This window comes from Lemur catta, chromosome 19 (assembly GCF_020740605.2).
Source record: "Lemur catta isolate mLemCat1 chromosome 19, mLemCat1.pri, whole genome shotgun sequence".
Classification (NCBI taxonomy): Eukaryota; Metazoa; Chordata; class Mammalia; order Primates; family Lemuridae; genus Lemur; species Lemur catta.
This window is the reverse complement of record NC_059146.1, coordinates 29,383,138-29,410,319: the sequence shown is the minus strand read 5'-3', so window position 1 is coordinate 29,410,319 and position 27,182 is coordinate 29,383,138. Positions and strand designations below refer to the sequence as shown.

Genomic DNA, 27,182 nt, shown 5'->3' with positions numbered 1-27,182 from the left:
CTTCAGGAAGAAACAGGGAAAGAGAGGGCTGGTGGATTTCAACACTCAGATGCTTCCTCTGGAGCCTCTGAGAACATCCTTCAAAGCACTGTCAGCCAACCACTTCTGCAGCCCTCTCCACACCTCTCTGCCCCACTCTCACTAGCTGTGTCACCTGGGCAAGCCACTTAACCTCGCTGAGCCTCACTTACCCCCACTGCAAAATGCAGATGATGCCGCCTGTCTCACGGAGGCAGCGGGTGGAGGGCAAGACGACAATAAGCCTCCCACCACCCCCGATCCCCACCCCAGCTCCTCTCTGCCTTGCCCCCCACTCTGGAAGGACACATCTAGAAAGCATGGCCGAGGGTCCCCGCAGCTCACCTCGCCACCATTGGCATACTCCATCACGAAGCACAGGCGGTCGTGGGTCTGGAAGGCATACTTTAGTGCCTGCGGGAGGAAGGCAGCCAGGGTAGGGGCTGGGAAGGAGGAGGCTCTGCTGAGCCTCGGAGGCAGGGGCGCTGCTAATTCTGCGTGTACCCTCCCGGCCCTGGCCTGGGCCCGAGGGAGTCAGGCAGATGGGGAGTAGGTGAGTGAACTCGTGGCTCTGAGGGCAGGAAAGAGATACTGTGCTGAACCATCTTGTCCTCTACCTTCGCCAGGGGTAGAAAGTATGTTCTGGGCAACCAGAGCTGTTTCACTTCTCTCCACCTAATTTTAATAGTAAAATGTGTTAAACTCACACGCACACAAGTGATGTGCGTTGTGGCTGGGAGTGGCAATGGCTTGGAGCCAACTCCAAAGACAGGATGGGCAAGCTGCAGCCAACAGACAGCAGCTGTGACACTGCACATCACGGAGCCCTACAGAGAGCTCCTCAGAGGCCCCTTGGGTGACCCCTCTGCTCACAACTCTACTGTTCTCTGTCTTCCACACTGAGGTACCTCATAAGATTTCACTGGAACAAATGCTGTGACTTAATAGGACACCTGGACAGCAACTGAGCTACACAAATGACACATGCCAGCCTCAAGCTACTCCATTTAACTGATGACCACGAAGCCTCGATGGAGACCATAGCCCAGAGAGGTACCTACTCAGCCTGAATTGATCGGCAACACGATGCTAACACCTCTGCTTTTTTGATTATAACTTAAAACAAAACAAATCATGCTCCCATTTGGACCACCTGGGCTAGGTCCTCCTAAATCACAAAGACAGCAGCCATGCTCTCCCGGGGCCACCTGATAACGGTGATATCTTCAGTCCGCTTACGTGAAACCATCATCTATGAAGAAGCTGCCAGCCCCACCCCCAGTGTCTTGGTTCAGACGAGGCAGGGGCGCAGCAACACCTTGCCCTGCCCACCTGGCCCACCCTAAGGCAGGTTCAGGCCCTTTCCAAGCTGCCCCCAGGCGCTGGCCTAAAGGGCCCAGACTGCCTGAGAAGGGGAGTGTGACTCACAGTCAGGAACGGGTGCCTGGTGTTCTGGAGGACTCGGCTCTCGGTGACCGTGTGAGCGACTTCATCCTGCAGACAGAGCACGGGTGAGGGGCTGGTGGGCAACACCAGGCCTGCCCACTCCATCCGACCCGAGGGATGGGGAGCAAGGCCTTGGTGAAACACAATCCTGTTCCGTGGTGCTCTCTCAAAACGGTAAGGCAGACAGCCAATGGGGACTTCACAATGGAGGGGTCAGGCTGCTACCACCTGAACCCACATGCCTAAAGGGGGTACAAGCACACATCTTGAGACCCCTGAGGTGCTACCACAGGATGTGGGAAACACCACCTTGTCAAATGTTCTTGCCCAAACAAGGAACTGGACCCAAGTCAGGCTGTAGGCTGGAGAGCAGCGGTTCTGGGGTGCGGCCCCACACTGGCAGCATCAGCACCGCCTGGGAACTTATAGAAATGCAAATTCTTGGGCCCCACCCAAGAGCCACTGAGTCAGAAACTCAGGGTGGGCCCAGCACTGTCTCACTAGCCCTCTGGATGACACTAAGGCAGGTTCAAGTTTGGTATCCGACTGAACAGCAGAACCACCAGGACAGCATCCAAAAATCCTCGACCACCTGCGGCAGCTTGGATACTGGCTCTCCCCCGGGACAAGTTTATCCCCACGGGACATTTGAGAATGCATAAGGTTATTTTTGATCGTCATAACCAGGGGGGTTGCTACTGGCTTTAGTGGGCAGAAGCCAGGGATGCTGCTAAACATCTTATAGCACACAGGACGGTCCCCAACAACACAGAATGACCTGGCCCAAAATGTCAATAGTGCTGAGGCTGAGAAACCCTGCCTTGGGTCAGTAACATCAGGAATTAACAGTTAATTTTGTTGGATATGATCATAGCACCATCTGAGGCTGAGGTGGGGGGATCACTTGAGCTCAGGAGTTCGAGAGCAGCCTGAGCAGGAGCGAGATCCAGCCTCTACAAACAATAAAAAATTTTCCAGACGTGGTGGCGCATGCCTGTAGTCCCAGCTACTCAAGAGGCTGAGGCAGGAGGATCACTTGAGCCCAGGAGTTTGAGGTTGCACTGAGCTATGATGACACCACTGCACTCCAGCCTGGGTGACAGAGTGAGAGACACTGTCTCTTAAAAAAATAAAGCAACTCCAGAACAAAAAAGGGAAGGGACAGCAGATCTAATGAAACAAGATTAGCTACATGCTCATAACTGTTGAAACTAGATGATGGCTACATGGGAGCCCATTATATTTATTTTCCTTTTCAAAATTTTTATGTTTGGAAGCTTCCATTACAAAAACTTTAAATAAGGGGAAAAAATACAATTCCATTCCCAGCCCAGCCTCCCCATAGAGACCTCTCCCCTTTTAGGCCTTGACAGTGCCTGCTGGGGGAGGCCCCGAGGCAGACTCAGTCCATGAGTACCCCCAGACCCCCCAGACTGTGGGGTAGGGGTGCTTAGCAGGCAGCCCGCTCCTCTCTGGGCCTAAGGCTCCCCTTCTGCCCAGGGAATTACAGGACTGAGTCCAAGGGGAATGGGATTCATGGCAGAAAATAAGACTGCAGCAGCAGAAGGCTGGGTCAGTGTCCCAGCCCTCCAGAGCCCCCAGCCACAGACTACGGCCCCTACAGATGCCGGCGAGCAGCAGGCCTCGGAGCGCCTACCTTGGCAATGATGACCTCCTTCCGCAGGATCTTCATGGCGTAGTAGCGGCCAGTGGCTTTCTCTCGCACCAGGATGACTTTGCCAAAGGTTCCCTTGCCAAGGAGTTTGAGATAGTCGAAGTCATTCATGGTCTGTGGGGGATGGGCAGAGTGGGGGCTGTCAGCGCCTGGCACATGGCCCGTGGGAGGAAATTTTAACAAAGAAAGAGGAAGACCAGAAGACACTGTTGCCAAATGGCTTCAGCTAGAGCAGGAAGGGAGGCTCTGGGCAGCAGCTGTTTGTTCTGAAGCGGCCTTCAGGCCAAGGCTGTCCCACCTCACGGCTTTCCCAGGCAGAGGGCCTTGGCTGGGCTGAGCCCAGAGCTCTGACATGGGAGTCATGGAGTCTTCGAGACCTCCCAGGATAAAGCTGCAGTAGGTCCCCCAGGGCTGCCCCTCACCCCATGGGCACAGAGCAGCCCCTGGGGCATCGACACCCTGAAATCACTCCACCGTGCAGGGCAGACATCTCTCAGCTGGACCCCTGCACACTTTATATGGAAACCAAGCAGGGGAAGGCCAGCATTGGGGTTGGGGGCACTTACAGACTGACAGCCCCCACCTCTTGCCCCCAGCACCTACCACTTTGGCCCGGGCCTTGCTGACTGCCACTTCCATCTCCTCGGCCGTGGAAGAGTCACTGGGGGAGCCACACTTGTAGTCCATGGGGTCCTCACCCGGGCCCCGCTGCTTGAGGCTGTTGGCGACCATCTGGATGGCCCGCATCCACTCCTCCCTGTGTGGGGGCACACATGAGCCATGGTTTCTGGGGAGCCGTGAGTCCTGGGCCTCAGGGCTAGAAGGGCTGAGTGCCTCCTCTCAGCCCAGCCTCGGCCCCACCTCCTCCAATGTGACCGAACACCTCTGGGTGTTTTCGAGAGGTCTGTCTGAGCCAGGCAAAGCTGACAGGACCTGAGCGAAATTTCACAGACCTCTGGCTCTGATGGGTAGGAGAGGGCAATAGTGGAATATGAAGACAGAGCACTGATTTCTCAGCAGTGGCCTGGCCTCAGGGCCATTTGAAACCAGGCAGCAGTGAAATGATCAAAGTGGGGAGACCACTCTCTTCTTGAAAATGAGCCACCACCCTGAGCCTCGAGTGAGGGAGACAGTGCTCCTCTGAATTCCTCCAGAACAGACGACAAGCTCAAGTTTATAGGTCACCAATGTCTTGTAAAGCAAAACCAGGAGTAAAAGGAAGCACTCATTAGCCAAAGCAGCTGAAGATCTTACAAGGCAAGAGCTGAACGACATGACTCCCTAAAGGGGACAGTCTGCTGGGAGGGCGTGGCAGGCACAGAGGTCTTGGCAGCCCAGGGACGTGGAAGAGAGAAGGTGGTGCGCAGGAAGCAGATCTCAGCAAAAGCGAGCCCAGTTTAAGAATAAACTACTTCTGTTGCTCATGATTTAGAACTTGCCGGGAAAGAATTTTCTTTTGATACTTGCAAACTGTTCTAGTAAATGAAAATGACCAGAGAGAAAGAAAAACATTAGGCTGAATGACACTAAATTGTCCAATCCTCCCATTTTTGACTCACCACACAGCAATCAGGTGGTTTAACCCAATATATTGCGAGCCCCCTGTTTATCTGGCCTGTGTCTAGGAAACAGCCACATGACCAGTGGGAAAAAGAAAATGTTCAGTAAGAAGGAAAAAATCCAAAGAGTGCAAGCAGCAACCTCCCAAAACCCAGTGATTTAAATAAGCCACGGTTAAGTGCAGCCAGCTCAGATGGGAGCTAAGAACAGACATTCACTATTATTAACCACCCCCTTCCCCTCTCCTGTAATACAAAGGAGGAAACTGAGGCACAGATTAAGAAACCAAATTCAAGAAAAACACAGCAGTTGCTCCAAGCCTGGTAGCTGGAATTATAAAAAGCCTATGGCTTTCCCCAGGGCCAATGGGCAGGGCAGCTCTTGCTTAGCTGGCGGCTTGCTGAACCAAGCAGCAACCAAGCTCAGAGGTCCCAGTAAATGCAGGGGAGGCTCTGCCTTCTCAAACTGGCCTCACTCACAGGAGATCATGCTGTGTAAGACAGATGCATAAACATCCAGTGCTGGCACACTGCCCCTTGCCGCCCAGGGTCTGGGGTCTGTCCCACGAAGGCTTTGAACATGGTGTGCCCCAGTACTCATGGTGGGTACTCAGCAGGTTTTCGGGTAATGATAAGCAAGGCAGCCAAAGTCCGAATAGTCTTAGGGCCAGTGCACAGCGAGGCCCGGTGCACACCCAGGCAGAGCGGTACTGGCTTCTTCCCTGCCATGACCCAACATCTCAAGCCATCACTTCTCAACTTGCTATAACCCATAACCCCTTTGGAACAAAGTTATAGCCTGAATCCCAATCCCTACATTAATATTCCTGTTTTCCAAAAATAAAAAAAGAAATGGAGTAGGAACACATCCCATGACATGCTTTATCAGACATAGTTGTCCTCTTAGAAATTTTAAAACGTTCAATCTGAGTGTTAGATGGTGGATTGGTGGGGGGGTAGGGAGGGAATCAAAGATCTCCTAAGAGATATAGTGATTAAAATACATACACATCTCTCATATATAAAGGCCTCGAGAGACCACCATGTGTAGCAAGCAGGTTGCAGACTAAGATGTATGGGGTGGTGTCATCTTTGTTTACAAAGAAAGGGGTGGAGAGGACACAGACGTCCCTCAGCAGTAGCCTGAACACACAAGCTACGGCGCATCCACACCACGGGCACCAAAAGCAGCCCTGAGGCGCTTCCCCAGATGCGGACTGGGGCATGGGCTCTGGAGCCACACCGGCCGGGCTCCAAGGGTGGGTCCACTGCCTCCTCATCCTCCCGGCCTATCCCCTTCTCTGTGGACCAGGGCTGCTGAGACACCAGTGAGCTGCTTCATGCAGAGCGTGCACACAGGGTGGCACGGACAGACTCAACTCATGGAAGGTGCTAAAGACACGAGGGTGAGGGGCCTGGACCTACTCAGCCTACCCTGACTCAAGCTGCCCACCCTACAGGGAGCTTCGGGAACCCATGGCAACGCAAGAGGTTGACCAGGGGTAGCTGGAGCTCTGCAGCCGCCTGAAAAGCCTCCAATCCTGTTCCAACTAGACTGAAGTTGTGAGGTTGCAGCACTTAGAATTCCAGAGAAATAGCAAGGGCCTCTGTCCAGGGTGTCCAGGGTACTCCTCAGGGGTTCACAACGTGGTGTCTGGGGCAAAGGGCAGCTGGGACTTAAGTACCTTCCACCCTCCAAGAGGAGAGCCCAAGGGGAAACCAACCGCCTTCCCTGCTGAGAGAAATGACTAGAAAAATAACAGCACTGAATAGCCGGCTCCACAGACACCAGCTCATGTAATTCTCAAGGGCATTGGAGGGGGAGACAGCATTTCCAGGGGGAGTCACCTATGGAGGTCACACAGTGGGGACAGGGTAGAACTGGGACTCCCGCCCACACACAGCCCACTCCTCCTTGGCACCACGCTGCCTCTGCCTGTCTCAGACTCGAGAGAGGCTGCTGAAAGCCACAGCCTGGATTCCCAGACAAGACCCAAAAGGATCAAGGAGTGACACTCTCTCAGGAAGCTTCACGGACTAACAGACACCATGCCAGAGAGCCCAGGAGCAAAGCAAGGAACGCCACTCCTCAGGAGCTGTGATCTGGACCACCCCTCAGAGAGGGACCCCCCCACTAAACAACAGTAACACTAACACCTTCCACTCACAGAGGTCACCACTGTGGTGCTTTATGTGAAGTAGCTCCTTTCATCCTCCCAGCAACCCTCTGCAGTGGGTACTGCGATCCACTTCATTCTATAAATGAGGAGACTGAGGCACAGAGAGGCTGCTATCTGCCCATTTACACAGCCAGCACGCAGAGGCCAGGGACACAAACCCAGGCATTCCAACCTCCCCCAAGAACACTTTCCCCCACCAAGAGACAGGACTAGCAAAATAACATGAGGGAACCGTCTCATCCTCACTTGGGCCAGGGGATCAACTTGTGAGGGAGCCATGTTCACCCACGAAGGGCCTCAGCTCCGCTGCATACTAGCTGCGGAGGCCTCAGCGGCCCAACCTCCACAGCATGTCTGCCTTCCGTATCACCTGTGGACCACACGGTGGTTGAGAGTACAGAGTCTGGAACTGATTGCCTGGGCGAGAATCATGGCCCTGCCCCTTCCTGCAGGCAACACCAGGCAGGTCATTTGACCTTCCTGTGCCTCAGTGGGCCGATGCAGACAGTGGGCACTAGCGGTGGGAAATGACTCTGGCGGATGTGGCACAGACTGGAATTTACTCCAAGTGCTACTAAAAGCCACGCAGAGCTCTGAGCAGAGAAAGATTTACATCAAAAAGATCATTCTAATCTGATGCACTACTAAGCATTCCTGCTTGCCTAGACCAAGGGTCTGTAAACTTTTTCTGTATAAGGACCAGACAGTAAATTTTTTAGGTTTTGCAGGCCACAGTCTCTGTCACAACTGCTCAACTGCGCCACAGTATGGCAAAAACAGCCATAGACAACTCATGAATAAACGAACATGGTCATGTTCCTATAAAACTTTATTTATAAAAACGGAAGGCAGGCCTGTAGTTTGCCAACCCTGCTCCAAACCTCACTTCTAGTTTAAAGGAAATACAGGCACAGGAGAACAAAGTAAACAACGCCAAAAGGCAATAATACAACCGGGCCAGAATGTGGGACGCCCTGTAAGACAACTATCCTGGCTTATACAAAAAAAATCAAAGTCTGGGTGGGATGGAAACAAAGGGCTAAACTAGATTAAACCAGACCAAAGAGACAACATGTACCTTGAATTAACACTGGTTTGAAAAACAACATTTTGAAGATAACTAGAGAAATTCAAGTATGGCATGGATATGGAGAAGACATTAGTAAGAACATAATTATCTCAGGTGTGGTAAGGATATCATGACTCTGCAGGAGAAAGTCCTTATTCTTAGGAGATGCCCACTGAAGGATCAACGGGTAAAGTGCCACGAAGTATGAACAAGAGTCAGCATAAAATATAGCCAGATGAAGCAAACGTGGCAAATGCTGAACTGCTGCATCTTGGTAGAGGGTGCCTGGATGTTCATTCATTATACTTCTTTCAACTTTTCTACATTTGAAACAACAAGCTGGCTGTGGACTAGATGGCACAGGGAGGATCCCCAGCTGCCCTGGAGAAGGCAGGAAAGGCAACCGGGAGCCCAGTGAGGCGGTGTTGCGGCACCTACACAATGACCAGTCACCAGCATGGTGCCCGTCTGCCCTGCGACCCTCATGTCCCTCCCAGGCTCAGGAGTGACCAATCAATGACAGGCCTGTGTAGGCCGGGGCAGTGAGGATAGCATCAGTCAGCCATGAGCAGAGCGGAGGGCACTTCCCTCTTACTGTGTTTCTGGCTCACGACCCCCTCCAGGCTTAAGGTCAGGAATCTGGGATCTGGTCTCTAAGAGTAGTCCCAGAAGTTTTTTCTCCAGCTGCAGCAGAAGATGCTAAGAAAAGGAAAAAGGTAGGGGCTCTCGAGTCCCCACAGTCTTGTAATGGGATTCTTCCCCACACTGAAGGGCATGTTATCTTGCAAAAATAGAAACTAGATCATCTCTCTCGCCCACTAAAACACCTTGCTGGCTCCCCACTACTCCTTTTCTGGGCTTGCAAACCGTGCACCAGGTACTGCTGAGTCAAGGGCTTCCTGTTTATCATCCCCGTGAATCTTGTAACAACCCTGTGACAAACCCCAACTTATCAAGCCCTGCCAAGTCCTGTGGGAATCTCCATCTGGAGTCCAAGGCCCTGACTGAGCTCTCCATCTTCAAGCACCTCTACTTCCCCCCTTTCCAACACTCCTTACCCCTTGATTTTCTGATGACACAGAACCCTCTGTGGCCCTGGAATGCATAAGCTGTTTTACCTCCAGGCCTTTGCATATGCTGGTCCCTTTTCCTGAACTTTTCTCCTGCCTATCTCCACGGCCAACTCCTATCCACTCTTCAAAACCCAGCCCACCAACATGCAGGACCTATGCAACTACTGGTCTTGGTTTGTTTTTTCTGGCAGTCTATGTTTTGGTCCATAGTTTTCAACTGAGTAACACCTCAGCTGGCTTGAGATGGTTAATTCTGTTCCCCCTGGTGGAGCAAGTTCATTTTTAACCTTTGACAAAGATATGCAATAAGCATTATAGTACAGATTATGGTAACAAGTCCTGTGATATTTTGTTTGTGTAGGCTCTTAAACTGCACTGTCCAAGAAGGTAGTCACTAACCACATCTGGTTATTTAATCAGTTAAAATTAAATAAAAGATTCCATTCCTCAGTGGCCCTATGTCAAATGCTCAATAGGCACACATACGTGTTGGACACTGCAGATATAGAGCATTTCCATGATGGCAGAAAGCTCTCTTGGATGGCATTGTTTTAGGGTTCTCCAGAGAATCTACTGAAGTCTTACCCTGTGGACAAGCTAGAGGAGTGTTTCTCAAAGTGAGATCTAAAAGGACAATACGGGAAAAAAAGAACATTTCCCATTCATTACAAAGGGCTATACTCAGCCAGGCGAGGTGGCTGATGCCTGTAGTCCTAGCACTCTGGTAGGCCAAGGCAGAAGGATCACTTGAGTTCAGGAGTTTGAGACTAGTCTTAGCAAGAGCGAGACCTCATCTCTACAAAACACAGAAAAATGAGCCAGGCATTGTGACACGCACCTGTAGTCCCAGCTACTCAGAAGGCTGAGGCAAGAGGATCACTTGAGCCCAGGAGTTTGAGGTTACCGTGAGCTACGATGATGCCACTGCACGCTAGGCTGGGTCGAGAAAGCGAGACTCTGTCTCCAAAAAAATAAGGGGGGGCCGGGCGCAGTGGCTCACGCCTGTAATCCTACCACTCTGGGAGGCCGAGGCGGGAGGATTGTTTGAGCTCAGGAGTTGGAGACCAGCCTGAGCAAGAGCAAGACCCTGTCTCTACTAAAAATAGAAAGAAATTAGCCAGACAACTAAAAATTCATATAGAAAAAATTAACCGGGCATGGTGGCGCATGCCTGTAGTCCCAGCTACTCGGGAGGCTGAGGCAGGAGGATCGCTTGAGCCCAGGAGTTTGAGGTTGCTGTGAGCTAGGCTGATGTCACGGCACTCTAGCCTGGGCAACAGAGCGAGATTCTTTCTCAAAAAAATAAAAAAAATTAAAAAAGGGCGGGGAGTGCTAAGCTCCCTAATATATAAAGAGCTTTCAGATATAAATTAGAAAAAGACCAACTACCCAATAAGAAAAATATACAAATGATATAAACAGAGAGTGTGGAAAAGGAAACTTGCATGGCTCTTGAGGGTCAAACACATCTATAGAGAAAGGAAAAAAAGTTAACACTACCGTGAGGTGTGATTTCCCACTGCTCAGACTGGTAAAAATTCAAATGCTTGAAAACACAAGGCCACACAACCCCAGTCACCATGAATAAAAAACTGCTAAACAAACTTAAACTTTGGGACACACACGTCTGGCTTTTTAAAAAAGTAAATAAAAGCAAAACATAAAACAAAGCAGCAGTAGCAGCTCTCCATATACTAAGGCAGAAAGATTCCCCAAGATACACTCAAGTGAAAAAAGCAAGTCCAGAACAGTGTGTGCAATGCTATCTTTTGTGTAAAAAGAAGGAAAAAAAAAAAGCTGGAGGACACAAAGACCTCTGCTCTTCAAGGACGCATAAGAACACTGAGGGTGCGGGGAGCTGGACGGATAGGACAGAGGAGGGAGTGAACCTCTTCCTAGACACCTCCTTACACGGATTTTTTTAATGGATGCATTTATCTCATCTCTTCTGATTATGAAATTGATCTTTTCAAATTGAATCTCTGTACCACCTTCCTCAAAATCACTAGAGATGCTTGTTAAGAACATGGCTACCTGACCCTCTGCAGATGTCCAGGCAATACAAGGCCCTGGAGCCAGGCCCAGCGGTCTGTGTTGTTACACAAGCTCTGCCCCATGATTCCCGTGGGCCCTCAAGTCCAAGGACACAGAGTGGGGTCTTCAGATTGAGAACCACAGCTCCTCTCAGCTCCAGGGGGGAGATCGCCACACAGAAGGGCTATAGACTAGAAACTTCTATGGAGGGTCCCATAGGGGAGGAAATCTGTCCATCTCCACCAGTTCTGCTCACACCAGGCCTGGTCACTCTCAAAGGGCAGCCACACAGAGGCCCAGACTCACCTCTCGTCTGGAGAGTCTACATGGAAGGTCCTCTCGATGACTGTGGTCCACTGCAGGCAGCGTATGACAAAGGTGTTGGGCCGTGGCCTCTCGGTCTTCATGAGCTGGCATTCTGCAGGTAGAGGGAGGGGAGAGCATGGGGGTGAGGGGGCAGCCCTGCCTGGTGCAGCCCACATTCCCCAAGCCACCTCCTCCATGCCCAGCCCCAGGCCAAGATGGTGTTGGGGCACTCTAGTTACTGAGACAACTCTGGCCCTGCCCTCACATGGCTCAAGGTCCAGTATGTGTGGGGAAGGGGCTGGACCACCAGACAGTGATGACTCAGTAGACAGGACTGCGGGGGAGAAGCCCAGAGGTGTGCAGAAACTCAGAGGCGGCATCTGACCCAGCACAGGGGTCAGGGAGGGATTCCCAGAGGAATTAGCATCTCTGACCCAATCCCTGAAGGAAAATGGAGCTTAGAGAGTACATCATGTACAGAAGCCCAGAGGTAAGAGGGGCCCCACTATACTCAGGAGATGGCCAATTCTGCTCCAAGCAGGAGGAGGGAAGCAGCAAGAAGACCAGCCTGGAGACATGGGCCGGTGCAAGCCAGGCAGGGCTTTGGAGGCCACAGGCAGGCGAGGAATCTGGGACTTTGTCCTCAGGACAGCAGGGAGCCATGGAAGGCTTTTAAATAGGGAAGGAACATGAATAGATTAAGACCCATCCTTCTGGCTGTCATGTAGAGGGTTAGACTGGAAGCTGGGGCCCCAGGGAGGCAGGGACCCAGCTGGAGAGGAGGCAGCTACACCAGAGTGAAGCCACAGGGAGGGGAGGAAAGGGCAGGCAGACAGGCCACGGCAGGGAAGAAGACACGTAGGACAAAGCCCAGGCCTCTGGCCCAAGGACTAGGGGGTTGACAGGGCCACCCCTGAGATGGAGACAGGGAACAGAAGGTTGGGAGAAGGGAGGAGAGACCTTAAGGTCAATTTGGGACTAAGCAGGTATGAGGGACCTAGAGGATACCCAGGGAAAAAGGTCCAAGGAGCTGCAGGGGACAGGCTGGGAACTCAGATGTGCTGGGGTCACCAGCACACAGGAGAGCAACTAGGAAAAGGTTTTACGCAGAGCAGAGTGGGTCTGGGGCTGATTCGAGAGAAGCAAGGGAGGGGATGGTGGTCTGGGCTAAGGCACTGGAGACGGGGGTGCCTCTGCAATGTTCTTGTCAGGAGGAACAACAAGGACATGGTGAATGATCAGGTCTGCAGGGAAGGAAGGCAGCAGAGGGGCCGGGGATGGGGCAGGACTGTGTTCTGCAAGTCCCCAGCAAGGACTTTGGGCTTGTGAAATTTTCATCGATTAGGGTCCAGCTGGAAGGCATCACTTTGGGTACCACGGAGGGAACAGAGGACATGAGGCTAGCCCTGCCACCCCTGAAGCCACAACATCTCTAGGTTAGAAGACAGAGGGAGGAGGCTGTTACCAGAGCGAAGGATGGGAGGCACTTGGCACAAGCTAGAACCACACAGCTGCCCAGCAGGGGTGTGGGGAAATGCCCTGGCCTCTCCCTCCCTCCCACTCTCCATCTCCACCAGGACAGCCCCGCCTGGCCCAGCTAACCCAGAGGGCAAGCAAGGGAAGGGCGGAAAACACATCTGAGGGTAAACAGGCCCGCGACAGGCCCAAAGCTCAAGAGTAACTGAGTCTCATGTGCCCCTAAGACCTGCCAGCCATTCTATGAGCACCGGAACCCTAGTGTGCTCACCGTAAGACATACCTGCTACAGAAAAGTTGTTTAACGGGGGTAAGGTCTGGTCAGGGGCCTCGGGCCTCTCCTTATACCCAATGAAGGAGCCGTCACTCTTCAGCAGGAAGTACCGGGGCCTCCAGGTCTTGATGTATTCACCTGAAAGCAGGCGGGGAGGCAGAGAGGTCAGGGCAAGGTTGAGTGGTGTCCCAGGCGGGCGGCGGGCAGGCAGCCGAGTATGATAGTGACTCACGGGGCACCACAGTGGGAGGAGGGTGGAAGAGAATGCCAATCCCAGAGGAGCCCTTGAGGTGGCCCCTGCTGACGCAGGTTGGGGTACTGGGCTGAGCCCCAGTGATCCACAGGTCATTGCTGGCAGGGAGGCGCCTGCGGCAGTGCCCAGGGCACCAGCTGCCTCAGCGTGTGGCCAGCAGCAAGCCATCCTTGCCAACTCATGGCCTAGTCCCAGGGGAGGCCCAGGCTTCCAAACACACATGTCCTGTGGCCCTGTAAGGCCAAATCCCATGGGCTGGTATTCACCAATACAGCTGTGCAGGTGGATCAAATGTCACAACAATTCTGTGCCAGGCAGGGTAGAGCTGCTGCCACACCCTCGGAGCACCCCTTGACCCCTTCCAATTGTTCTAACCACGAACAGCCAAGCACTCTACACAGAAACACACAAACACACAGAACCCACTCTTCAGAGAACGGCTAAGGATTAAAAAGAGATGGTGAAACATATGTCCACACAAAAATCTATACACAAATGTCCATAGCAGCATTACTCACAATAGCCAAAAAGTAGAAACAACCCAAATGTCCATCAGTTAATGAATGGATAACAAAACATGACAGATCCATACAATGGAATACCAATCAATCACAAAAAGGAACGGAGTACTGACACAGACTACAATGCAAATGAACCAAAACTTATGCTAAGTGAAAGAAGCCAATCAAAAAGGACCTCAAAATATATATGACTCAATTTATATGAAATTTCCAGGAATAGGTGCCTAGGGCTGGGGAGGCGGCAGTCTGAGAGTGGGAATCAGAGGGTGATGGCCAAGAGGGACAGGCTCTATTTGCCCGTGCTAGAGTGCCGTGGCATCAGTCTAGCTCACAGCAACCTCAAACTCCTGGGCTCAAGCGATCCTCCTGGGACTACAGGGCCCGTCTAATTTTTTTCTATTTTTAGTAGAGATGGGGTCTTGCTCTTGCTCAGGCTGGTCTTGAACTCCTGAACTCAAGCGATCCTCCTGCCTCGGCCTCCCAGAGTGCTAGGATTACAGGCATGAGCCACCAGGGTTTCTTTTTTAGGGTACTAAAAATGTCCTAAAATTGGTTGTGGTGATGGTTGCATTAACTCTGAATATACTAAACGCCACTGAATTGTACACTTTAAATGGATGAATTGTACAGTATGTGACATATCTCAATAAGGCTGTTAAAAAAAGAGATGGCAATCATGAGCTTAGGGCCTAGCACACCACAGGCACTCAATAAATGCTCTTTATCATTAGGCTAATGTGCAAGCAAAGAGTGCACCAGGCCCTTGCCTTGTGTGCAAAATGGCAGGGCAGGTGGGCTCTGAGCTGCTTTTCTTGTGTGGGAAACACATGCTCCAATACATCACTTCACTTCTCTGAGTGTTTCCCCTCAGGGGGATATTCATAAGTTGATGACAAAGATGATGATGATACTACAGTGTACTTTGTGCCTGGCACTATCTTAAGCATCCTTATAGGTTTTGACTTATTAAATGTTTTCAAATGTAGTACTAAATTTCCATTTATATAAGGTTCAAAAACTAGCAAAACGCCAAATTCATGGCATACCGAAAGGATTACACACCATGATCAAGTAAAATTTATGCCAGGAGTGCAAGAGTGGTTCAATATATAAAAATCAATCAGTGTAACACACCACATTAACAGAACAACAACCACCACAACAAAAAAACAACATGATCATCTCAGTGATGCAGAAAAAGCATTTAACAAAATCCAACTCTCTTTCATGATAAAAATATCCAACAAACTAAGAGCAGATGTTTTTTTACTCAAAATGATAAAGGGCATCTATGAAAAGTCCTCGCTAACATCACACTCAGTGGTAAAAGACCAAAAGCATTCCCCTAAGATCAAAGATGTGTGTTTTCACCACTGTGATTTAACACTGGAAAAGGCATCCAAATTAAAAAGTAGTAAAACTACTTTTATTTGCAGATAACATGATCCTATATTCAGAAAATCACAAAGAACTTAGAAAATTCTTTAGAAATTTAGAAAATTACAAAAAAATTACTAAATCCACGAAATAATTACTAGACATAATAAATTTAGCAAGATCAACACATAAAAATCAGTTGTCCTTCTATATATACCAGCACTGAACAATTCAAAAGGGAAATTAAGAGAACAATTCCATTTACAATAGACTCCAAAAGAATAAAATACTTAGGAATAAATTTAACCAAGGAGGTGAAATGCTTGTATATTACAAAACATTGCTGAAAGGATTAAAGACCTAAATAAATGCAAAGACACCCTATGTTCATAGATTGGAAGACTGTTAAGATGGCAATACCACCCAGAGTAATCTACAGACTTAATGCAATCCCTATCAAAATTTCAGCAGTCTTTTTTTCAGAAATAAAAAAGGTAATCCTCAAATTCACATGGAATTGCAAATGACCCCAAATAGCCAAAACAATATTGAAAAAGAAGAAAGTTAAAAGACTCACACTTTCTGATACCAAAACTTACTGCAAAGCTACAGTAATCAAAACAGTATGGTATAAGGATAGACATGTAGACCAGTGGGATAGAATTCAGAGTCAAAGAATAAACCCAAACATCTATGGCCAGTTGATTCTAAACAATCAAATTGCCAAATATCATTCAATGGGGGAAAGAACAGTATCTTCAACAAATGGTGCTGGGACAACTGGATATCCACATGCAAAAGAATGGAGTTTGGCCAGGTGTGGTAGCTCACGCCTATAATCTCAGTGGTTTAGGAGGCCATGGCAGGAGGATTATTTGAGGCCAGGAGTTTGAGACCAGCCAGAGCAACACAGCAGGACCTTATCTCTACAAAAAATTAAAAATTAGCCAGGCATGGTGGTGTTCACCTGTAGTCCCAACTACTCAGGAGGCTGAGGCAGGAGGATTGCTTGAGGCCAAGAGTTCAAATTACAGTGAGTTATGATCAGGCCACTCCAGCCTGGGCAACAGAACAAGACTCTGTCTCAAAAATGAATGGAACTGGACCCCTCCTTCACAGTATATACCACTATAACCATTAATTCAATATAGATTGACTTAAACATAAGAGCTAAAACTATAAAAAACTTAGAAAAATACATAGGAGTAAATCTTCACTACCCTGGATTGGGCAATGGATTCTTAGATGACACCAAAAGTACAAGCAACAAAAGAAAAAAAGTGAACTCAAAATTAAAAACCTCTGTCCATAAAAGGACATTAGCAAGAAAACAAAAAAGAGAGCATAGAGAGGAGGTGAAAATACAAATCAGATATCTGATAAGGGTCCTGTATCCAGAATATATAAAGAACCCTTACAACTCAACAAAAAGACAAACAGCCCGATTTCTCCAAAGATATATAAATAGTCAACAAGCACATGAAAAAACAATCATTAGTCATTAGGCAAATACATATCAAAACCACAATGAGGTATGACTTCACACACACAGAAGGCCTGTAATGAAACGAGAAATAACACATTGGCAAGGATATGAAGAAATTAAAACCTTCGTGAATTGCTGGTGGGAATGTAAAATGGTACAGCTGCTTCCTCAGAAAGTTAAATATATTGTAGCTTATAAATATAGATTATAAATATGGACTGTATCTGCAGTCCCCAACCCCAGGGCCACAGACTGGTACCGGTCTGTGGCCTATTATGAACTGGGCCGCACAGGAGGTGAGTGGTGGGCCAGCCAGTGAAGCTTCACCGGTATTTACAGCCACTCCCCATAGCTCGCATCACTGCATAAGCTCTACCTCCTGCCAGATCAGTGGCGGCATTAGATTCCTCTAGGAGTGAGAACCCCACTGTAAACTGCACATGCGAGGAATCTAGGTTGAGTCTCCTTATGAGAATCCAATGCCTGATGATCTGAGGTGGAGCTGAGGCGGTGATGCTGGCACTGGGGAGCGGCTGCAAATACAGATAATCATTAACAGAGAAGTCTGACTGCATAATAAATGTAATACACTTGAATCATCCCAAAACCTCCCCCCACCACCCCCGGGTCTGTGGAAAATTGTCTTCCATGAAACCAGACTCTGGTGCCAAAAAGGCTGGGGACTGCTGGACTTAACATGACCCAACAATTCCATTCCTAGGCATATACCCAAAAGTAGTGAAAACAAATACTCGGACATATTGTACATTTTGTTTATGGCAGCTATTCACAATAGCCAAAAGGTAGAAATAACCCCAATGTCCACCAACAGATGAACAGATAAAATGTGATGTATCTACACACAAATTATTCATCCATAAAAAGGAATGAAGTACTGACACATGCTACAACATAGATGAACCTCAAAAACATACGCTAAAAGTAAAAAGCCAGTCACAAAAGGCCACATATCATGTGATTCCATTTATATGACATGTCCAGAGCAAGTAAATCCACAAAGATAGAAAGTAAACTAGTGGCTGTCAGAAGCTCAGAGGAAGGGGGTGCTATGGCTTGAATGTGTCCCGCAAAGTTCATATGTTGAGAATTTGATCCCCAATGCAGCAGTGTTGGGAAGTGGGGCCTAACGGGAGATGTTTGGGTCATGGAGGTGCCACTCTGATGAACGCATTAAAGCTGTCATTATGGGAGACAAATGGACAAAAGGACAAGCTCAGATACCTCTTAAGGCTTCTTCCCTTTCGACTGATAACTAGAATCTATTTAGAACTCAGGAAAATCAGCAAGAAAAAATCAAACACTGCCCAAAAAGTGGGCAAAGGACATGAATAGAAATTTTTCAAAGGAAGACAGAAGTATGGCCAACAAACATATGAAAAAAATGCTCAACATCTCTAATTATCAGGGAAATGCAAGTCAAAACCACAATGAGATATCACTTATCTCCAGTGAGAATGGCCTTTATCAAAAAGTCCCCAAACAGTAAATATTGGCATGGATGCAGAGAGACAGGAACACTCATACACTGCTGGTGGAACTGCAAACTAGTGCGATCTCTGTGGAAAGCAATATTGAGATACCTTACACAGATACAAGTAGACCTACCATTTGATCCAGCAATCCCGTTATTGGGCATCTACCCAAAAGAACAAAAGACATTCTATAAAAAAGACATCTGCACTCAAATGTTTATAGCAGCACAATTCACAATTGCAAAGATGTGGAAACAACCCAAGTGTCCATCAATACCTGAGTGGCTTAATAAAATTTGGTATATGTATACCATGGAGTACTACTCAGCTGTAAGAAACAATGGTGATATAGCACTTCTTGTATTTTCCTGGATAGAACTGGAACCATTCTACTAAGTGAAGTATTCCAAGAATGAAAAAATAAGCACCACATGTACCCACCATCAAATTGGTTTCACTGATCATCATCTAAGAGCACATTTAGGAATAACATTAATCGGGTGTCGGGCAGATGTGTTGGGGGGGAGGGGATGGGTGTATACATACATAATGAGTGCAGTGTGCACTATCTAGGGGATGGACACGCTTAAGGCTCTGATTGGGGGTGGGGGGAGGGAGCAAGGGCAATATACGTAACCTAAACTTTTGTATACCCATAATATGCTGAAATTTAAAAAAACAAAGCCCTCTTCCCTTTCATCCAAGTCCCTCTTGCCCTTCCACCATGAGATGAAACAGCAAGAAGGCCCTCGCCAGATGCTGGCCCCTTGATCTTGGACTTCCCTGCCTCCAGAATTGTGAGAAATTTCTGTTCATTATAAATTACTCAATCTCACCTACTCTATTATACCAGCAGGTACCACAACAGTGGCAGTCAGCAGGGCCCACCTTGCCTTGCCCACTTCTGCCAGCCGCTACTGAGAATGACACACAATGGGAAGGCCCAGGAGTGCACGTGTGTGTGTGTGTGTGTGTGTGTGTGTGTGTGTGGTGCAAACCCGAGGCAGGTGTGTCCTGCCAGGCCACCCCAGCAGACAGGAGCAGGCCTGTGGCCAGCTCATCTGGCCCATTGTAGCATGAGTGGAGACACTGAAGCCCTAAGAGGGGCCAAGGCCAATTCAATGCCATCAGCTGAGCAGAGAGCAGAGAGAACCTCCCACACCTCCAATAGTTCTACACCCACCCCCAGGGATCCCCGAATCCCAGCCTAGTGAGCTATAGCCTCGGCAAACTCAGGTTGAGGGACAGGAGGCCATGACCCTGACATACCCTAGTGTGTGTACACACAACCCCAATCATTCACTCAGCAATCATTTGCTGAGTGACTAGTATACGCTAACAACTGTTTGACATGCTGGTGATACCACAGGGAAGAAGCCACATGAAAATCCCTCATGGAGCTGACAACACGAGAGGTCTGGGTTGTTAACCCATTTTTACAGATGTGAAGCCAAGGCTCAGTGACGTGACACAGCTTGCTTATAGTCACACCAAGAGAAGCAGCAGAGACAGGGTTAGAACTCTGACATCTGCCAAGGTTCAGAAAGCTCACTCAACAGCCCCCAACTCAGAGCTCAGTCTGGGGGGCTAAGCTGAGGTACCCTGAATGCCACCCCTGCCTGAAAAGGACAGCAGGAAACGTGTCCCCTCTGCTCAGTTTGATGGAAAGGCCTGGTCCTGGGGAGTGGCGCCCGCCCCTCATCACGGCTCCGTGTCTGTGGGTGGAGACAGGGCAGGATGAATGGGTCCGTCCCCTGATCCCTGCAGGGGCAGCCCCATCAGCCTCCTACTCCTCTTCTAGTGGGCCCACTTTCCCCTCTTGGAGGACTGTCACTGACTGTCCCAGCCAACCATGCGGCTCGCTCCTTTGCTTCCTTCAGGTCTTTATTCAGACGCCCCCTTCTCTGCGAAGCCCTCCCTGGCCACCCTACTTATGATGGCTCCCTCCCTGCCTCACGCCCCATCCTTTCCCAGCGTCCTATGGCACCTGTCTGGGGACAGGTCACACCCTGGCTCACAATATCCTGGGGCTTGCTGTGGCCTGGAAAGTTAAAACCAAGGCCACTTCCATGGCCTAAGGCCCAACACCAGTGGGTCCCACATCACCACCTGACAGTATCTGTCTGCTTATTTATTGTTTGTCCCCACTCCTCACTGGAATGTAAACTCAATGAGGGCACCACTATGTCCCAGAGCCTGGGACGACCTGGCACACCACACACAGTCAATGAAAGTTTGCTGAATGAACGAATGTTGAATATTGCCTCACTGTGTTACTTTAGGTAAGTGTCTTCCCCTCTCTGAGCCTCAGTGTCTTCACTTATAAAATGGGGCTACGAATGAGATCACTAATGCAGGGCAGAGCGCAGGCCTGGCCTGTGGGCTCATTCAGGGTGTCGAGCTGGGCCTGGAGACTCAGCCCCAGGCACAGCCCCAGCTCCCCTGCCCAGGCTACCGCTGAAGGATTCCATGAAATGGGTGTGTAAGTAGTTCCTGGCCTGGGGGCTGCAGAATGCTGGCTCCGCAGGCTGGTAAAACTCTGCACCTCTGTCGCTCAGGGCACCAGCTGCCGGCGGGGAGAGCCAGGGTGGGAGGGTGAAACACACAATCAGGTGGGCAAAAGCAGCCCCTTACCACGCTTGTGGAGCCAGCCTTCTTTGATGACAGACACTTCATTCATGGTGGCAGCGTGACACGCTGTCACCTAGCTTGGGACAGCTCAGGGCAGCAGGACATGCAGGAGGCGCCGTGGACAGAGCACAGTCTGCAAGACAAGAGAGGACCTGGTCAGAGTGGGAGGGGATTCCACACCAGCCCCTTCCCTGAGGACACCCAGGTTTTGAGGCCCTCTGGCGGCTTTGCCTGCTCTGCACAGGCTGGGGAGAGCCCTGCCCTAGGGGCCCAGTCTGCAGGGGGAGATGTGGCTGGGTCCCCAGGGACCCCAGTCTTGGGGGGCAGAACTCCCTGGCCTATGTGCAGGCCAGGCCTACAATCAGGGCACCCATGCTGGGCACAGGCAGCCCCTCCACCCACCTTCACTCCAGACTTGACAGGCACCTAAGCAGCTGCAGCCCTGCCCCCTGCGTCACTCCCATGGCCCAGTGCTGAGGTAACCCAGGATCAATCAGACAGTCCTGGGCACCCGAGGCAATGCTCAAAGCCACCAGTATCTGCCTACCTCCACCAACGCCAACACACACACTCTCTTCCCTTTCCAAACTGGGGAGCCACCAACCTGCTACCTTCAGCAAACTAAGTATACTCCGCCCCACCATGCCATCGCATGTCACTCCCCCAGCCTCAGTTTTCTCCTTGCCCCCATCCAACCAAGTGACTGAGGAAAGACAAGTCTCATACTCCAGGATCTGGAACAAGAAAGAAACCTACTGTGTAGGCATTCATCTGGGGCCTAGAGCCAGTCCCGGGGTTTCTGCTAATGGCCTGATCCCGTTCCCAGGACCTCCGCTTCTGTCCTTAGGGACCAGCAGCTGACAGACTGACGGACGCCGAGGCCGCTGCTTCGTCTCAGGTTCCCAGAGCGGAGGGGAGGAGGGGACGAGGCAGCCGCCAGCTGGGCCCTTACCTGGAGCCTGGGGCCTGGCCAGGGGCCATGGAGCCCAAGGCGCCTTTTGCCTTTCCAGCCCGGGGTTATTTGCGGACAGCAGGTCAGGAGCTACGGTGGCCCCAGAGAAGTGGCAGCTGGCTCTAGGGACACCACGGGCATCAGCTTTCTCTCGTGCCCCAGGGGAGCTGGTGGGCCGGACACAGTACTGCCTGGCATGTGACAGTGGCAGGCTGCCCAGGCCCGGGCAGAAGGAAGGGAGGTAAGTGGGAGGAAGCGGGAGGACAGACAAGATGGACAATGATGGGGAAGTAAACAGGAGGCGGAGAAATCACAACCTGGACTCCATGCTGCAAAGGCACTGATGCGGGGCCGCGGGCAGCAACACGGGGCTCCCACCAGCAGTGGTGACTGGCACCCACACCCTGAACACACAGGACTGCCAGGCCCTCGCCCTTTAATATCCCACCATCTGTGTTCTCCCCTCCTCCTGCCCCACCCCCTCCCTGGCTTCCTACCCTCCATTCTCGCCACCCCCACCATCCCCTTTCACCAGCTAGACCCTCAAATCTGGCCCTGTCCTTCCCCTGCTCAAAACCGGTCCACGGCTCTCCACCATCCCAGCAAAAAAGCCAAACTCCTCAGCTTGGCATTTACAGCCTGTCAGGACCCGACCCCTTACCCCCTCTCTTCTGCCTTCTGCTCACTCACCCTCCACGGCCCCCTCAGTCCCCACAGCCCATCCGCCGGCTCCTGTGCCTCTCCCACCTCCTCCAGCTCCTGCCTCCTCCCTGGGCTCCCAGCCTCTGCTCTCAACCCCCACACTCCATCTAAATCTGACCCTGTCCCTCCCCACTCAAAAACCTTCCATGGCTCCCCAGTGCACTCAACACAGAACAAAGTCCTTTCCACCACTGAGGAGGCCCTGCATGAGCCAAGAGGCACATCTAGAGGGCCCTCACTAAAGGCTAATGACCATGACATTGACTACTGCACCTCTCCAGCCTCCTCCCCACCCCTACTCTGTGTCTTGCTTCTGTGGCCCAGGCCCTTCCCTCCGGCCTCCAGCCCCTGTACCTGCTGTGCATTCTTCTCCCTCTTCCTCCAGGAAGCCTTCCAGACCTCAGAGGCTACACTGGGTGCTCTCTGCGCACCCCCTCGGGCAACCCTCCCCACACCTATCAATGCTAATTCAGCGGGACCAGCACAGTGTCTGGTGTCTACTAAGCACACACGAATGAAACCAGTGTTCCCAACAGACCCCCACCCCGAGACCAGACACAGCCACAGAAACACTTCCAGACTCTACTAATGCCACCAACCAACTTTTCTGGGTGTATGCTAAGCTCCAGATGGTGCCAGCGACACAGCGACACAGCGTCACTAAGACACAGCCCCTGCCTTCTTCACGAACAGTCTGGCAGAACAGCATAGAGATTTGCGTAACAATGTCAGGTGGCAGAGCGGCAAGAAGAACAGCAAAGTGGGGGAGAACAGCAGGGATGGGGTGCAGTGTTAGCCATATGGTGGGGGGACATGTGAGCAGACACCTGAATTAACCAAAGGAGTGAGCCCTGTAGACACATAAGGAAAAGCATTGCCGGCAGGGGAACAGAGGATGCAAGGACCCTGAGGCAGGAAGGAGTTTGGTGAACAGTAAGCCAGGAGACAGGCTGGCAGGGGAGAACACTCAGGCCTTCCAGGATGTGCCTGGGAGTTAGAGAAGCCCTTGCTCCCCCAATACCACGCCTTCCCCTAATGCGAGCTCAGTTCGGAATACATCCCAAAGGGCTGAGATGGAGAATTCCGAGCCCAAAGGAAGGGTGGATGTGGAAGGAAAGGAGCAGGGGCCCAATCTCAGCGCCCCCGCCATCACTGGCTAGTGGCTTCACCTGTCAGAGCCCCTGTGATTCGGCAGCACCAGGTCTCTACTCAAGGCAGCACTAAAGCACTCACTCTGGGCAGAGGGCTCGGCCTACTGCCCGGCTCCCAGTAAACAGCAAACACATCGCTGCCGTTATTAAAAAGAGAGAAGCAAAGGCAGTCAGGTGTGGCCGAGAGTGGTCAGGGTTCCAGAGTCCGAGAGCCATCAGCAGCTGGGTGGCCTTGGGCCGGGTGCCAGCGCACCGTGGAGTTTCTCCTGAATGCTTCCCACCACCCCACCAGCTGGTCCGTGACCATGCCCAGGAGAGGACAGAAGCTCAGAGAAGGGAAGTCATTTACCTTGGGTCTCCCAGCCTAGAAGCGGTGGAGGCCCTGGCCACTGCTAGGAACAACAGAGCCACTTTTTACATTCTCATTCCAGCGACTAAGAAGTCAGCGGCAGCTTGGACAAGAGCAGGGGGAGGAACTGGAAGATCCCCTGTGTCCTGCCTGGATCCTGCCCCGTCCTCCCACTGAGGGTGGCGCCTCAGCTGAGGTGTCTGTGACGCAGTCCTGCGATGAGGAAATACCAGGCACGGCAGCCAAGAGGGTGGCCTGCTCACTGCAGAGCTGCCGACATAGGACACCGGGCAGAAGGACGGAGATCTGCCTCCGGAACCCAGTCAGCACAGTTGCCCTGCAGGCAACACACCCCATGCAGGGGAGCCCCTGCAGGGACCCATCCCCATGCACGGCTTCCTGAGGTGTCCAGGCCTGGGCCAGAGCTGCAGCTGCGGACCAGAGCAAGCCACCCGGCCAGCAAGGTGAGAAGAGCGAGGGCCCCTCACAGGACAGGACACCCAAACAACCAAGCAACATACTCAATCTCATTGCTTGTGGGAAAATGCAAATTAAAGCCAACGACCTGGGATGGCTAAAATTTAAAAACTGACAACACCAAGTGTAGACAAGGAATCAGAATTCGTATTCCCTACTGATGAGAGTGTAAAATGGCTCAACCACTGTGGAAAACTGGCAATAAGAATTAAAGCTCAACAGATGCCTACACTACGACCCAGCAATTCCACAGTCCCCTAAGAGAAATCAGTATATTTGTTTACCAAAAGACACGTAGTACAAAAGCAATTTATGCAACCAAAACGTTTGTACCCCCATACTACCCTGAAATAAAACAAAACAAAAAAAGACATATACTAGAATATTCAGAGGCACTATTCACAGTAACCTCCAAAATGGGAGTAGACCAGGAGTCCACCAACAAGGGAACAGACACACAAACTTGTCAATTCATCCAGGAGAACACTACTCAGAAGTTAAAGGACTGAAGTACCAATTTGTACGACAGGAACGAAGTGTAAGAATACTATCCTGAGTGAAAGAAGCCAGACACGATACACAAGTCCATGCACAGCAAGTTCCAAACAGGCAGCACTATGATACTTGTTAGGGGTGCCTTCTCATTGTAAAACTATGCAGAAAATCAAGGCAAACAAATATCCTGAAGGCAGGAGAGTGGTTACGCTTAGGAGTAACAGACCGGGGAGGACTCCTGGGAGCTGACAATGTTCCTCTGTGGTTACACAGGGCTTTGGCCTTACAGTTATTTGTTACACTGTGCTACATAAAATGTGTTTAATGCATTTTTCTGTATTTTATGACAAAAGAAACCAGGCTTTGGAAGTCCAGATGACACAAGGGAGTCAAAATTGGGCCTCCTGGCTCCCAAAGCAGGGCTCTCCCCTGCCTCCCCAGGAAGGCTGGCCTGTCTCAATTTCCCCTCCTGGAAGGCCTGGTCATCAACGTAAGTAAGCAGGAAGAATCTACAGTCCAGGGGATCGAGACCAGCCTGAGCAAGAGCGAGACTCTGTCTCTACTAAAAATAGAAACAAATTATATGCACAGCTAAAAATATATATAGAAAAAAAATTAGCTGGGCATGGTGGTGCATGCCTATAGCCCCAGCTACTCAGGAGGCTGAGGCAGGAGGATCGCTTGAGCCCAGGAGTTTGAGGTTGCTGTGAGCTAGGTTGACGCCATGGCACTCTAGTCCGGGCAACAGAGTGACACTCTTGTCTCAAAAATAAATAAATAAATAAATAAATAAAATTAAAAACACAGAGTCCAGGGGATCTGATTGACCCCAGGCTCCGTTTCTTGGTCTTGTGGCCACAAGCAAGTGGCATCCTCAGTACTGTCATCTGCACAGTGACCCCACTGGAGGAGGGACCTAAATCCCAGGAGGGAGCAGGGTGGCACACTTCCAACCCTGGAGGCTGGGCAGGGGCTGGAGTTTTGGGGAGTGTGTTTAACTCAGCAGGGAAGAAAGCTGAATGGGAATGAAGATCACCACACTCAGTGATCAGCTGGGAGGGGGAGGTGACTGGAGAAGGGTCCCCAAGGGGCCTCTGACTGCACTGGTGAGGTTTTGTTTTTTTAAATAGCTGTTGAGTATAAGGACATCATTGACTAATGCTAACTTTATGCCTCAAACACTCCACAATAAATTAATTTTAAATTTCTTTAAAACATTTTTATTTCCATCTGTTGGGCTCATGGGTCTTATTTCCCAATGTTTTCCAAACAGAGGCCCCCTCAGAAACTTCACCTTGCAGGGCTGGTGTCAGATCCACGAGAGATAATTCACACGCACTGGTCACTCAGAAGGGAGCAGAGAGAGGTCCTCAGATACCGCCTTGCCCCGCCTGGGCAGCCGTGGGAAGGGGCTGTGTGCTTCCAAACCTCAAGTTGCTCATCCGTGAAACAAACCTCACTGTGGTTCCTGCCAGCTGAGGGGGCTGTATGGTCTACCTGAGTTCTAGCATTCTGTCCACGCCCCTCCCTCCAGTCTGGGATCCTGTGCCCACCTCAGTCAGATGCCATTCCTCCTCTGCTCAAACCCTCCCGAGTCCCCTCACCCAAAGTAAAAGCCAAAGTCCTTTTAAAGCCAAGTCACAGGAGGCCCAGGCCCCTGTGAGGCCTGTATCGTCCCCCCTTTGATTCTCCAAAGGCACTCCATTTTAGGGGTGCCTGCTGCAGGCGGCTCCCTGGACAGGTGCCAGGACACCCCACCTCAGGGCCCTCGCACATGTTGCTCCCTCAGGTGGAAACTCAGCCCTGCCCCACTGTCTTCAGTCTCTGCTCACATGTCACTTTCTTTGAGAAGCCTTCCTAACCTCCCTAGACAAAGTATACCCACTCTACCTCCCCATGCCTGTTATTTTTCTCCGTGAGCACTAATCACCACCACCATTATCGTATACATTTGCTTGTTTATCCGTTTATTATCTACCTCTCCCACTTGAATGTCAGCACGGTGAGGGCAGGGACTCTTGGCTGTCTTGGTCACCGCTGCATCCCCAGAGCTTTGCACGATGCTGGGCACACAGCAGGCACTTAATAAGTCATCCGTGGAATGAACACATATAGAGTGAAGCCCTGTGCCCAGAACAGGCCCAAAATAAGCTGAATTCCTTTCCTTGCCACTTGCTAAGTCCTT

At 50.7% G+C, this 27,182-nt stretch overlaps 1 protein-coding gene across 8 annotated transcripts in view; it reads right to left on the bottom strand.

The window, feature by feature from the left end:
- The window catches only part of AKT2 (AKT serine/threonine kinase 2), a 47,482-nt gene that overhangs the window by 7,553 nt on the left and 12,747 nt on the right, over positions 1 to 27,182 (bottom strand). For 4 of the 8 annotated variants that reach the window (XM_045531993.1, XM_045531994.1, XM_045531997.1 and 1 more), the window contains 7 exons: positions 20,875 to 21,004; positions 13,120 to 13,248; positions 11,361 to 11,472; positions 3,743 to 3,896; positions 3,122 to 3,253; positions 1,447 to 1,512; positions 364 to 432 (listed from right to left, as the gene is read on the bottom strand). In XM_045531993.1, coding sequence (XP_045387949.1) covers positions 364 to 432; positions 1,447 to 1,512; positions 3,122 to 3,253; positions 3,743 to 3,896; positions 11,361 to 11,472; positions 13,120 to 13,248; positions 20,875 to 20,920 — 708 coding nt within the window. In that variant the 5' untranslated portion in view covers positions 20,921 to 21,004. Of the gene's footprint in view, positions 1 to 363; positions 433 to 1,446; positions 1,513 to 3,121; positions 3,254 to 3,742; positions 3,897 to 11,360; positions 11,473 to 13,119; positions 13,249 to 20,874; positions 21,005 to 21,627; positions 22,280 to 24,025; positions 24,180 to 27,182 lie in introns of those variants that run through there. The other 4 variants (XM_045531990.1, XM_045531995.1, XM_045531991.1 and 1 more) reach the window with 4 other exon arrangements.